The sequence below is a fragment of the Lipotes vexillifer genome, unplaced genomic scaffold, assembly GCF_000442215.2.
Source record: "Lipotes vexillifer unplaced genomic scaffold, Lipotes_vexillifer_v1.1 scaffold100, whole genome shotgun sequence".
Classification (NCBI taxonomy): Eukaryota; Metazoa; Chordata; class Mammalia; order Artiodactyla; family Lipotidae; genus Lipotes; species Lipotes vexillifer.
The window spans coordinates 2,627,590-2,641,999 of record NW_006774075.1 but is presented as its reverse complement, the minus strand read 5'-3'; the positions used below and the strand labels follow the sequence as shown (position 1 = coordinate 2,641,999).

General features: G+C 44.3%; 1 protein-coding gene across 1 annotated transcript; it reads right to left on the bottom strand.

The window, feature by feature from the left end:
• Positions 1-13,557: 13,557 nt before the first annotated feature.
• Positions 13,558-13,674, bottom strand: SMIM20 (small integral membrane protein 20). Its single transcript, XM_007448808.1, has one exon. It carries the CDS (start codon positions 13,672-13,674, stop codon positions 13,558-13,560), a length of 117 nt encoding a protein of 38 aa, XP_007448870.1.
• Between the last annotated feature and the right edge of the window lie 736 nt (positions 13,675-14,410).

The following is a 14,410-nucleotide window of genomic DNA, read 5'->3' as shown; positions in this document are numbered from 1 at the left end:
CAAACTGTGGTACCTGGAGGTACCTGGAGGGGTCTCTGGAATCTTTTTAGGGGAGTTGCATGATCAAAAGTATTTTTATAATACTGTACTATCAAAGGCTTTTTGCCTTTTTTTACTCTCTTCTTATGAGGGTGTACAGTAGTTTTCCAGAGGCCACGTGGCGTGTGATACAGCAACAGATCAAATGCAGAAGTAGATATGAGAATCTAGCATCTTCTATTAAGCCAGACATTAAAGAAATTTGCAAATTATGTTTTCATCTTGGTAAATAAATTTTTCACACAAAAATATGTCATAGTAACCTATGGGTTTATTATTGATATTCTTAAATGAAAAATTTGTTTTAATTTCTAATATAGTAAGCATCTATAGATATAACCCACCTAAGAAGAAACACTTTGGAGTTCTCAAAAATTTTTGAGTGTTAAAGGGTCCCGAGACTATTTGGAGAATGTTCCCAAAAGGATGTTGTTGGTCCCTAGGCCCAGAAGATAATCGGTAAAAAAATGTTCTGTGATCAAATACACTTGGGAAATGTTATGTCTCTCTTGGAAATTGTCAAATTAGAAGCAAATAAACCTAATTAACTTGAACTCTATGTTTCCTAACTGTATTTGACTAAGATCCCCTCTTTCCAGTGCTTTCCTCATCATCCTGGAGGCACACCTGGGAGGAATGTGGATGAACCACCAGGCCCTCGGTCAGTCCTCACAAGTAGCATCTCTTACAACCTGGCTTTTGTCAAGCGTGGGCAGCACAGACTGACACTACAGCTCTGAGAACATCAAGAGCAATCCTTTTATAAGCATCAAGGCAGCTGAGCAGGACAGAAAGCCTCTTTATCTCAGCAAAGAGGTAGACCAAGGGTAGGGTCAAGGCCAGGACATAGGTCCCACTCAGGAGACTAAACTGAGTCTGTTCCAGATGACAAACAGGCCATCAAGGCCCCAAAGTTCTTGTCTATGACATGCAGACACAGTCATTGCAGCCTGGATATCTTCCAAAGCAGATGTATAGGCACTGGCCTCAGTCACAGAGGAATCTCAATTAAGCACCCACAAGAGGCTTGACTCTAAGTCACACAACCTTTTGGTGCCCCCTCCAAGGAAAAGAGTGGAATGTCCCCCAAATGAGTCAGTTCTTTTATCGGGTTGTTAACTGTAAGTCAATTAAATGTTAGGGAATGCCTACCAAAAATGATGACTTTGGTTTTGGAACTATCAATCTTTTTTTTTGACAGTAATTAACATAATTATGCCAGTTGTCTGTTAAGCCATCTCCCAGTTCACAATAATAAAATTATGTCATCAGGTAGCTCATCTAAAAGACAGCATATAGTAATGTGCAAGGCACTCTGGGAAATGTAAAAATGAAAAAAATGTGTCTTTCAAAAGCACATAATCTAGTAAGGGGCCAGAGAGAGCACTAGAGAAAGAAATTCGTATTCTCATGTTCATCTTTGCAGCACCTGGTGAGGTATCTGGTAGAGAATCACATTCAATAAATATTTGTCTCAATACATTTGCTATTTACCTTTAAAGAGTTTTACTTGTATACAATCTGACAAACACCAAAGAGTCAAATACCTAGTCAAATATAATGTAGTCAAATAATACTTCTGGGTATCATTTAATGCACTTACAAAAAAGGATTTACAAAAAATCTTACACCATTGTGAAGTAAAAAGAAATCATTTTAATACACATATTTTCAGTTAATTCAACATGATTTCTACTAGGCATGCATACCCATTTAGTTTGATTTGCTTCATAGGTATTTATTTTTCAAAATGCAGCAACCCTCCCAATGAGATAGTTGAGTTGAACTCTTTATTCTTAAAGAGTACAATGTACCTTGTCCTCAAAGAGTTTTATCAACTTTAACATTTTCAAAGAGCCCTATGAGGCTGCTCAATATGGTGGTTTTTCACTGAAACTTATTTGGAAGATGGCAAAACAGACTAGGATCTTCCCTAGTTGCTTGTATTCATATCACAGCTCAGGTGGGTAAGAGGTAGAGACTGAATAATAAGTAGATCACCTCCAAATGCAGCTGGGTGAGAAAGCTTCATTTTTAGAAAGGAAACCAAATCATGAAAACCTTCGTAATGGTGTGATTTGTTTCAGGGTTCTTTTGATACTTAAGAAGGGAATTAATCCTGGTGCACACTACTCTTCTTTACAGCCTTCTAGAGTTTTCTTCTCCAGCCATCGTTCTCTAGCCAGGTGATTTATTGTACTTGCTGCAGAAATGAAAGCATGAAGACTCTGCCTACTTTCATAATCAGAGGTGGTGATAGCCTTTTCATTTCCTGCCAAATGGATCCGACCACACTTTTAACCCTATAGAAAGAAACACGAATAAAGAAAGGATTCGTTTTAAAATTTCCTACCACTTCCCTCAACCCCAAACAAATAAGATGACATCAGAATGAAGCTGTGCGATTTCCATGTAGTTGGAGTTAGTGCGGGCAAGCTGCCGGAACCCCGGAACAGGACGGCTGGGAAGCCGTGGCAGCTGACAAGAGACTTTTAAATGGCTCAGAAATTGCCCCACAGCAGGGAGATATGTATCTGGCCTAGCTAAAACATAAATGAATAAAAAAAAGACCGCTGCCACAGATTACAAGAGTTTTGGCTAATAAGCTAGAAACCTCTCATTCTCAGCCAACTTGGATCGTCTCAAAGTAACTAACCATTCAGCCATACAGGGAACTTTTGAGCTTCTGTATAAAGCAGAATCCCGCATCGATTAAAATAGCTCATAAGTAAACAGTATTTTCCCATGAGGGTGGTGTTTAAATAGGTGCTTGGTAAATATGTCTGCAAAACATCTACTTATGCTTTTTTTTTTTTTTTTTTTTTTTTTGTTTTTTTCCTTTTGGTTTTTTTTTTTTTTGGCGGTACGCGGGCCTCTCACTGTTGTGGCCTCTCCTGTTGCGGAGCACGGGCTCTGGACACGCAGGCTCAGCGGCCATGGCTCACGGGCCCAGCCGCTCCGCGGCATGCGGGATCCCCCCGGACCGGGGCACGAACCCGTGTCTCCTGCATCGGCAGGCGGACTCTCAACCACTGCGCCACCAGGGAAGCCCCATCTACTTATGCTTGATAGTTAATTGCACACTTGTTACACACTTATGCCCACTTATCAAATGCAGAAGAGAAACTTGCAAAAACTCTTCTGGAGTAACATATTAAGAGGAAGTCTTGGGGTGGCAACCTCTAAAATGGCAACTGTTGGGAAATACCGACACAGTTACAATCTAGCCTCGAAGCAAAGATTTCTCCTGCTGCAAAGCACCACTCCCAACGACAACACACTAGTACATGTGAGACTTGTGATTTTTATGTTTACCTGGTGGCTGCACATCTTCTTGGACAATACCAGCTCGATTTATGGCTTGTTCCTTCTCTGAGAAACACAACAGAAAAATTACTCATTAGAGAGGGGACTGTGGGGCAGGGCAGTGGAAATCTTTGTATCTACGTGGAACACAGGACAATTAGGAAACAATATATCTGAGTGCTATTCAACTCAGAGCTGCCATTGCCCAAAGCTTTTACGTTACAGAAGTTAGATCCTATCAAGCAAAAAGACTGGATATTTTCAGTGAAAGAAAGCCGAACTTCAGAAGAAAAGCTTCTAACGAACATCTTTTCCCAGTGATCTCAGCAGTTTGGAAAGGCAACAAAAACAACAGCAAAAGAACAATTTTGAAAGAACTGGTGGGTGTGATATGAGGAGAGCAAGGCTGCTGAACTGCAGGAACAAGTATAATTCACGAGAAAACGATGCAGTTTAGGTGTCTAAAATGTACTCCACTGAGGGCCTAGACCCAGAGCTAAATATGCCATGTTTCTGATAGGAAATAGAGCAGAAAATTAATCTTTGGGTGGGTGGCTTTGGTTTGGATAATTGAAGCTTCCCTAATTGACTGCAGGTGCTACGCCAATTAGTAAGCGCGTTTTAGCGACAACAGCTTAGCCAGTCTCTTTGGAGATGTCCCACAGGCGAAGGCCAAGAGAAACTGGGCATTTTATGTCTGTGGGCTTCAAGCCCTCACACATCTTTCTAAGTGGTGTTGAATAAACCTAAGGCCTGTGAAAACAAAGACTTATTATTTTAAGTATCTTGAAAAACAAATGGTGGCTTTTCAGCAGAAAGACTTGCAGCCAAAGGATGTTTACTACTATATTATAGTAATTAAGTGTTGTAATCAAACCTTTGTTTTAATCAGGCTGACGGTGTTTCTTTAAATCCACGTTTAGCTCTTATTTAATATTAGGCAGTTTTCTTTATTCTCATAAAGATACACAAGCATAAAGGTATAGGAAACAGGGCTTTTCCAAATCAAATATTCACTGAACTTGCTTCTCCAGTGATGTGACGGAAAGTCAATCCTAAGTGACCTGTCTGAGAGTTTTATTAATGCTAAGTTTTGCTTTGGCAAATAAAACACCGGGCAACAGGGATTATCTGAATCTTGACATCCAATTCTAAGCAAGACAGAGAGGACACAGCACAAGGAAGCTGCTTATACAGAATGGTCTGATGGCTCCACTGGGCCTCTCTGAAAAGTAGCAGGTAAACAACAACCAAGACCCTGTGGACCAAGAGATGCCAAAAGAGTGGGTGACAATGGGACCTCTGAGGTTTCAGACTTCCTAAAATAACACAAAAGGCGATCTCATTTCCTAAGAAGTTAAATTCCTGGAGGAGTGAGCCCTACCATGCTGTCACCATGTAAGTCTCCAAGTATGGATGTGTCTCAAACATGCTCTTAGAAAATGCCAACTAGTAAAAGACTACACTGTCATCGATCGTGCCAGGAACAAAAACAGATATCATTTTTCACAGCTAAAAGGTCCATTCTCCAGTATCATGGAAGAAGGAAGAGATGAATTTTTAACACATGCTTGATTGCCAGAAAGCATTCTAGATGTCCAGGTTTGAGAGAATCAGACAACCTGGTGAACGGAACACATTCTCCAAGAGGCAGGTCCTGCAAAGCCAAAGAAGCTGGCAGGCTGCCAAGCATCAGAGGACGTTGACTTCTCGTGGCAAAGGAATGCCTAATTGCGTTCTCACCTCTTACAATGAAATGGAGAACCAGGTGAAGAGAAAAGAATCCCTGTCTTCACACTTCCTTGCTAATTGCTAATGAGGTTGGAGAGAGGCTGAGGATTTATTTTAAATAGACCATAATCTCTTTATAATCCTTGTCCTTATGCAACCCCCTCTTTTTTTGGCTTGGATGGGCAATTTAAACCACGAGTTCCTACCAAGTGATAACCGGTATTAGCATCCTATCTACATCCCCTGGTTCTTTAATCCATTAATGTTTTATAAATACTCTAAGGCCAAAGCAGTCTTATATAAATTCATGATATGACACAAAGACACTTTATTTGTGAATGCGAGATACGCTAAAGGGAAAACAAACTAGTCCCTTGGGACTTAGCAAGCACATCTTGATGAGGTTGACAGTAGGTTTCTGTTTTGCTATCATTAGAGAAACAGCAAATGTCTCTCAACCTCTGGGAAAAAGGGCAACACAGAAGTCAGGGGTTTAACTATGTGGGCAAATCAGGATAAGCTAATTACTGACCTTTTAGTAGTGAGCATGCTTCTATCAGGAGTGAAATGATTGAAACGCAAATATACAGCATGGGGCCTGGAGCTTTGTGATGCCCGTTAGAAGTTCCCTCTCCAGTGTCTCAGCAAGCCCGACTCTGCCCCCTGGTGCTAAGGCAGTGAGCTGATTTGCAGTTTTAATTGAGGATCCTTAGCTCTACTCAAAGGGCCAAGGTAGATTATTTAAAACTTAGTAATACATGCAGACGGGCTCATTTTTGTATGGTAGCAAAAGAATCTACCTCGTAATGTTTAAGTCTTTGAACGTGAAACCTATCCTTATATTAAATGTCCATACTGTGAAATCTGTGTGACTTGCTACTTTATTTAACATTCACAGCAAATTGATACAGCGTGCCCAAACTGCCAGCCCCCGTCAGTGGTCTTGTTACTGACTGGTTGAGGGTGCTCTTGGGGAGGATCAGCAGATAAAAACCTAAAAGCAGGTGCAGAACCTGACCTCGGGCGGGGGGGGCCTACACAGTGAAACCATCACCTCGGGAACACCCCTCCATCTCCTCCTGCCAATGAACAGTTAAAATAAAAGCAACTCACAACCTGAGGTAATTGGACAAATGTCAACATTTGAATATGGACTGTATATTACATAATAACATTGTGTCAATATTAAATTTCCTGGATTGGATAATTGTGATTATATAAGAGAATGTCCTTGTGCTCAGAAAATACATGCTGAAGTGTTTAGGCATCAAAGCTCACAAGGTCTTCAACTCACTCTCAAATGGTTCAGCAAAATAGTAGTAACGATTATATATGGAATGTAATTATATATGAACATATGCGTGTCCATATGTATGTATGTATAGATGTGTAACATATATATAGCGAGAGAAAGCAAATGTGGCAAAATGTTAACAACTGGTAAATCTAGGTGAAGGACATAAAGGGATTCATTGTACTATTCTTAGATCTTCTCTGTCGGCTTGGATTTTTTTTTTTAACAACAAAAATACACAACTGCAAAACAAGTATAAGGAAGTCCAACAGCACTGTGACTATTCCATGATGATTAATTGAAAGTCTCTTTTAAAAATAGCAAAAATAAAATAAAATAATACTTTTCTAGTGCTCCCACTTTGCTGCAGTCTGACTTCGGGGTGATCCAGAACTAGATGTGTGTACTGGGGGTGAGTGTGAGCCAGCAGCTGGGGGGACCAAAGGGCCATGGGAAGCGTGGACTCCTTCCAGTACCATGAACACTTTAGTTTCTCACCAGGGTGTGTGGTAGAATCCAGGCAGCTTTGGAAGGCCTGTTAGAAAATAAGACTTTAGTCTGTACATTTCATTTGACTCTAAGGTGAAAGGAATAAAAAGCATATTCTGAGCACTTGCCATATATTCGGGAAAATGCCCTTCCAAGGTAAGAGGCATTTCTGAGTCAAGTGATTTCTCGCAGGCCTGCTCTGACTCTGTACCACACGCTTGAGGTTGGGGGCGGAAGGAGAACAGGAGGAAAAGTGAGGTATCACAGCTCTCCCACGTAACCTTTGGCTTTACTAGCAGACACTCTCCCCTGTCCTAAAAGCAGGTGAAACAGGGCATCATTAAGCAGCAGACAAGGCTGGGGAGTTAGGGTCTAGTGTCTATCCAGGAATAACTGTGCTAAGTGACCTTGGACAAGTCACCTAAATGAGGGGACTGAATGAACACAAGATTTCTGGCAAAACCCTTTGTGCTTCTGCACATCTAACTAATGTTAAACATGAACAGGATCACAGAAAATGATCTTATTCTGTCTCATTTCACAGGTTGCCCTGAAATGCTGTTAGTTTTTAAAGCCACATTCAGGATCACTGTCTGGTTCCAGGACGCAGAGACAAAAGGCAGACCACGCTTCAAGTTACAGCGCCTGAATGTGCGCTATATGTATAGCTTCAAGTATGCTTCCCTGAATGTGGGCTCTTCCCACCAATCATGCTGTGCCAATAGGCTGAAAGCTAATAAGCAACGTCTGGATTCCCTCCAGAAGTACAGCAGAACTGTCCCCATACTTCTGGTGTGGGGCTGACAACTGCCAATGCCAACTGCCATCTCCCCAGTGCTCATTTCAGTACTCAGGTATCGCGTGTGGAACTGACCTTGTATTCCCCCTAATACTTGGTAAAGTCTGGCTGAGTTAGTGAAAGAGCTAGAGATCACACTGAATGTCAAAATGAAATTCAACACAGCAGTCTTGTGATAATGGCCTGTCTGCTTTTAAATCACAGAAGATCTCCTTGGCTTTATTTTACCTAAGCAGCCTTGTGCCTCTTTTCTACTGCCTTGAGGCTTATTCCAGCAGGGGCCCTAGAGCTTACCTGCCCCATACCCAGGCCGGCCAGCATCAGTCAGGCTGGCCCAGATGAAGGGTCAGCAGTGTCTCGACACTTGGGCCCTACATGGCCTGGGCTCCTTGCTGGCCTCTGGCACCCCTTCTCAAGGACTGGGTGTCTGCCCGGCCCTTCCAAGGACTGTGGGCTTCTCCTCTGTCTGCCCAGACAGAGCAGAATGTATGAAGGACGCTCAGGAGAGAAACAGCCAACAAGAGAGGCAGTCACGAAGCCCAGGGAAGAGAGTGTCTCTAGGAGGGAGAGTCTGGCTGGGGCTTGTGCCTCTCACGCATAGTCACCTGACCTCCTGCGTCACAAAGAGAACAGAAGCCACAACAAACAGGAAGCATCTACAACCTCCCAACATCACAACTACATCTAGCGGTATCCACACCTGTCCTTCCTCCTCAGTTGCTGGAAGAGGTGTCCTGCCTTTGGTCCAAGTCTCCCTCCTCCATCTGATCTCAAGATCCCATGCCACCTCCCACTCTATGGACTGTCTTCTCTCTCCAGCAGTCTTCTTAGTCCAAAGGCTCTCTTGGCTCTCCCACTGCTCCCAGCCAAAACGAAAACACAACAGCCCCCTTGACCACCTGCAAAATAATGCATCATTCTCCTCTCCATACAGCCCAACATCTTTAAATAGTCAACCTAATATACTATTTACTCCTCAATCCACTGCTATCTGCTTTCTGCCATCAAACCATTGAAAGCACTTCTAACAAAACAACCAATGAGCTTTACCTTCTTTTTGCTAAATCCAATGGATATTTTCACTTTTTTTCTTTCTTACCGTCTTCAAGCAGCCTAGCCCTGCTGACCACATCCTTTTCATGAAGAGCTATCTTCTTGGGGCTTGAGACTGCCGCCTCTTCTGGTTTTAATCCTCGCGCTCTGGCCACTCCTTTGAGGACCCTTCCTCCTCTGACCACTTGCTCTTCAGACCCTCAAATGCTAGTGTTCACCTGCATTCTGCCCTGGACCAGCTTGTCTTTTTCAATCTCTGAATGCTGCCTGGGAGCCCCACCTACTGCACTGACTCTGCTTCCCATCCAATGCCAGTGACGTGCCGTCTCTAGCTCCAGCTCAGGTCCTGTGGCTCAGCTCCCATCGCCTACAGGAAATCTCCAGGAGCATATCCAGGTACCTGAAACTCAATACACCCCAAACCGAACTAGCATGTCCTCTTGTCCCCCAAACAGACTTCCTGTATTTCATAAGGTCTAGTACCATATCTCCTCAGCTGCTGGACCCAGAAAGCTGGGTGTCAATCTCTTTCCTCTGCCTCCCTCACCCCTGAGCTAATCACACATCCCTGCAGAAGACTTATTTCTTAAATCTGGCTCCAGAATTCGGTCCTTCTCCCCAGTCCCATAACCACCACCACTCTGGTTAAGGCTACAGTCGCCTCTCCCTGAGGTCACAGGAAGCACAGCCTTCCCGTACCTGGCCTTCTTACCTCCAACCTTGACCCTCCCAGCCCCTCCGTCACACACACTCAGAGATTCCTGGAAAGAGGGAATCTGATCACCCTGCACTCCAGATTCAGATTCTTCAATGCTTTTCCACCGGCTGCACTCTGAGGACAGCAGAGGGTTACTGAAGTATTTTGACCAAGCGGGTGAGAGGATCGAATTCAAAGAGCAAACAGCACAATAGACTTTCTGACAGCCACAGTGGAAGACCTGGAGTTCTATACATTCTCTGACACACAAGAATGGATGTTCCCAGTTACAAATTCTCACCAAAGAAACACAAAGATGTATTTCAGAATGAAGAAAACTGAAACTAGAAAGGTGTGAGATGAAAGAAGGATCAGTGAGTAAAGAATGAGGGTAAAGAGAAACAATCAGTGACTGTATAAAACAGGGATGGTACTAAGTGATCTGGGGAGTGATAAACACAAGGCAGGACGGGTGGGGCGTCTGGGACAGGAGCTAAGGCATTCTAAGGTCTTTGTATCTTTCATAAGAGGTAAAGATATTGACTAACTTTAAACTGTCACCACAAAAGAAAAAGAGAATGTAAAACTTTCAAACTAGTAGAGGGGAAGAGAATTAAATAAAGAAGTCTTGAAGGCAGAAAAGGAGAAAAAGGGGAAGTAGAGAAACAGAAGAATAAATAGAAAACATAAGGTAGGAAAAATAACTGTAAATATATCAGTAAACGTAAGTGAAAATGATCTCAATCCAACAGTTTAAAAAGATTATCAGATTGGAGTTTTTAAAAATCCCAGTTTAGGGGCTTCCCTGGTGGCGCAGTGGTTGAGAGTCCGCCTGCCAATGCAGGGGACACGGGTTTGTGCCCTGGTGGGGGAAGATCCCACATGCCGCGGGGCGACTGGGCCCGTGAGCCATGGCCGCTGGGCCTGCGCGTCCGGAGCCTGTGCTCCACAACGGGAGAGGCCACAACAGTGAGAGGCCCGCGTACCGTAAAAAAAGAAAAAAAAAAATCCCAGTTTAGGCTGGTTATAAGACTTAAGGACAAATAAAGGCTAAATATAAGAGGATATCTATATCTATATGTGTATATCTATAGATATACACATATAGATATACACACACACACACACACACACCATGAAAACACTAACCAAAAGAAAGCTGGTAACTATGATAATATCAGATAAAACAGAGTTCAGGAGAAATATCAGGGGTAAAGAGGACTCATATAATAATAATTGAAACCCCCCCCAAGAATATTCTAGATTGTGTGCACAGAATAATATGGCCTCAAGATATCTAAGTCAGAATTAAGAATGATCTGGAACCATCATATACAGAACTCTGTACTCCCAAACAAGAGAATATACATCATTCCCAGCACACAGTGAACATTTGCAAAACCTGACTTGTACCAAGTCACAAAGCAAATCTTGACCTATCAAAAAATCAAAATCATATAGTCTGAATTCTTTGACCACAAATGCAAAGAAGGTAGATCAGGAGCAACACACTAACCAGAAAGACCACAGTGGCTGCTGGGTAAAGAGTGGGTGGTCCTGGGGACCAGTGGAGCAGGGAGACCAGCTCAGAGTGCAGGGAGTGGGTGGGGGACTAGGTACGTGTGAGGCAGTGACGTGAGAGAAGAGCTCTGACCGTCTTGTCCGGTCACATACATCCGGCACCTAACACAGTGCCAGACACACAGTAATTGCTAAAATCCAGGCTTAAAAAAATGAAAAGGAAGCTAACTAAATGCTAGCTGAATGCGCTGAAATGAACTGAAGCTCCGTCCTCACAGAGGGTTCCCATGACCCGGTCACGAATGCCTCACCTGGGTCGGTCCACCTGCTTAAATCTCGTCTCACTTCCCTGCCCTTGTGGTTCCTTATTATTGAAATGTTTTTATGGGATGCCTAGTGTACAGATATACTATGTGTTTCTACACCTGTTATCTCATTTAATTCACCCCAAAACATGTAAATTCAGTCCTGCAAATTCCACTGTTACAGATGAGGAAACAGGTCAGGCTCAGAGAGGTTAAGTAACGCAACTTAAGGTCCTCCTCTAGTAAGGGATTTAGACCTTCATCTGACTTACTTCTCTCACCCTCTTAGAGAGGCAGTATGGTGCCCTGGTGTCATGATTAAGGGCACTGGTGCAAATCCCAGATCTGGGACTCATCGGTTGTGGGTGCTTGTACAAGTTAACTGTGCCATACCTCACTCTGTCCACATATAAAATGGGGATGATCACACAGCAGCTACAATGAAGGGTTGTTATGAGCACCAAATGGATTGATATATAAGAATTGCTTAGAAGAGTGTCAGACATATAATAAGCTTTCAATAAATATTAGCTATTTAGTATCATTACCTGTTTAAGGAATCAGTTATGACTCTCAGATAAGAGTGTCCAAATTAATTAAAACTGAACCAGAAAAGTGGGCAGGTGTTGACTGCCTTACAGTTAAAAATGCAGATATTGTAGCCACACACACTAAATGTTCACTTAAAAGACCTAATCTGTCTGTCTCAAGGCGACTCGGACAACCATAGACTCCGGACTAGCCCTATAAGACTGTCGTTGGGAGACACAGCGCAAACCCACACCCTGAGCATCTGACCCAGAGGAAGGTTTCTCAGCCTTGGCACCATTCGCATTTGGGGCCGGATAATTCTTTGTCAGGGGTGGCTGTCCTGTGCATTGCACAAAGTTTACCGGCACCCCTGGCCTCTATGCACTAGATGCCAGTAGCACACTCACACTACCCCACCCTATGCCACCCATTTTGTGACAAGCAAAAATGTCTCCAGATAGAACCAATTGTCCCTAGGGGGACAAAAACCATCCCCAGTTGAAACCCACTGCTCTAGTCTTCGTGACTGAAGCTTTTCTAGTGGGATCCAAAGCAGACCCCCTTGTCCCAAGTTCAACTCTAGAGGTTGTCATAAAACAGCGTGGGGCAAGGATACAGTAAGGACGGATAATGCAGATAGATTATGCAGGGCTTCACACAGCCCCATGTTCACCCTCACACATGGTGCATGGAGACAGGCTGGAAGGCAGAATGCAGAGGCCATTTCAATCTTGGCTGATGGAAAGAAGCCACAAGGAAATCTGTGTACTTAAAACGCTCTAAATGTTGTAGCATCTGTAATGGGCAGAGCATTTACACGGAGCTTTCGCCTTCAAATCGCCAAGCTTTCAGCCTCCACTAATATTGTCAAGGGGCACAGTTGGCCCTCTTCCATCTTCAAGACGGTTCAGGTTTCCTGGAGAACAAAATGAGCCTCTGATGCCTAATATTTTCTCTCTGACAGATGGTTTCAGACGTATCAAAGTGCTAATCCTTGCTAAGGTATAGGTCTCAAGGAAGGAGAGCTTGGCTTTTAGAATGATAGGACTTGAATGATTAAGGAAGAAAATTACTCGCAGGATATTGACCACTGTCATGTGAGCAACCAGCTTAAAATGAATCTGAAAAAATATTTGAGGAGAAAGGAGAGGAAAAACTCAAAAACCCAGGTTAACAGTTTAGGTTTGAAACATTTCCACTCAAAGACATCTTTGGGAGTGGAAATGAAGTGCGATAAAAACACCTTCAAGCTGAGGATAATTAAGGTCCATCTCCCTCCCCTCAACATCATCATTCTCAGCTTCAGTGTCTGGAAGGTCTGGAAACAGAGGCGGGAGTAGGAGTATTTGTCTTGCCACTTACTAGCTGTGTGTCCTGGGGCATGCTGAACAACCTCGCTGAGCCTCAGTTTCCCCATCTGTAAAACAGATAATAATCCCTACCTCAAAGTGAGCTTGTGTAAATTAAATGGTCCAATGTGTGCCTAATGAGATACATTAAAAGACTTCAGTGAATATGAGTATGAACTACTATTTAGTGTCGACCTACTATGCGCAGATTGCTTTCATTACCACCTTTGAGTCTCACCAGAGGCTAGATGATTTTATTATACAAACAGATAACTACTAAAGGGGTTGCTGAGATTCTGAGAGTCACTTGTCCACTGTCACAAAGCCGCACACAGCGAGATTCGAAGCCGGGTCTCCCCGACTGGCGAACAAAGCTCTGACCATGGCCCCACGGGGGAAGGGAGGGGAGTTACTGAGGCCAGGCCACAGCGTGGGGTCAGAGGTCACTCACGGTATTCCTCCAGCCGCATTATGGGCCGGAAGTAGATGGGGTAGAAGGCGGCGCCGATCAGGGAGATGAAGCCGCCGAAAATGAGCGCGGTGCGCAGGTTCGGGGTCATGGCTCCAGCCGGTGGCCGCCCTGACCCGCCGAGCAGCCCTCACTCTCGGAAACCCGGATCCCGCCGGCGGTATCGTGACCCCGCTCGGAAGAGGAGGAGTTGCTTTCGCTTCCGGGCCTTGGGGGCGGGGCGGGCTTGGGGCAGGGGTGGGCCCAAAGGCGGGGCCTATGACTGGGTGGAGCTAGGGAGGGGCGGGGTCAGGGGTCCGGCGCACCGCCTCCCGGGCTCGCCCTGGCAGCTCGTAGCGCTGGGCGAGCGCGAGCCACGGCTAGAGACTGGAGCTTTAATTGATTCCCTGTTCTGCCCCCGACCCCACAGCCTGGTTTTTCTCTCAGCCGCTCCACCCACCGATCTTCTGACCTCGTTTAACCACTCCCTCCTTTACCAACCACGTTTCTTCGTTCTTCCCCCATTGATTTGATTTTTGTGACTATACCAGGAGGTGGATGCTCTCTGTGGCTCGTTGATTTAATCCTTGTATTTTTTGCAGGTGAGGGAATCCTGGCTTGGCTGCGCGGATTTGGACAAGTCACTTGGCCCTAAAGGGCGGTTTGAGGGGATTGGAGACAAAGGTGCAAATCGCCTGGCCCAGGATGGCCCGCAGGGGATTCTGAAATCGGAGCCACAGGGGCTTAGGAACCACCTGGGAGGACGGTTTCAACATCCAAGCTACATCTGACTCTGATTTTCCATGCCCTCCTCTCTCGTTCTTCCCTTTGCTGGATGTCAGGGTTAC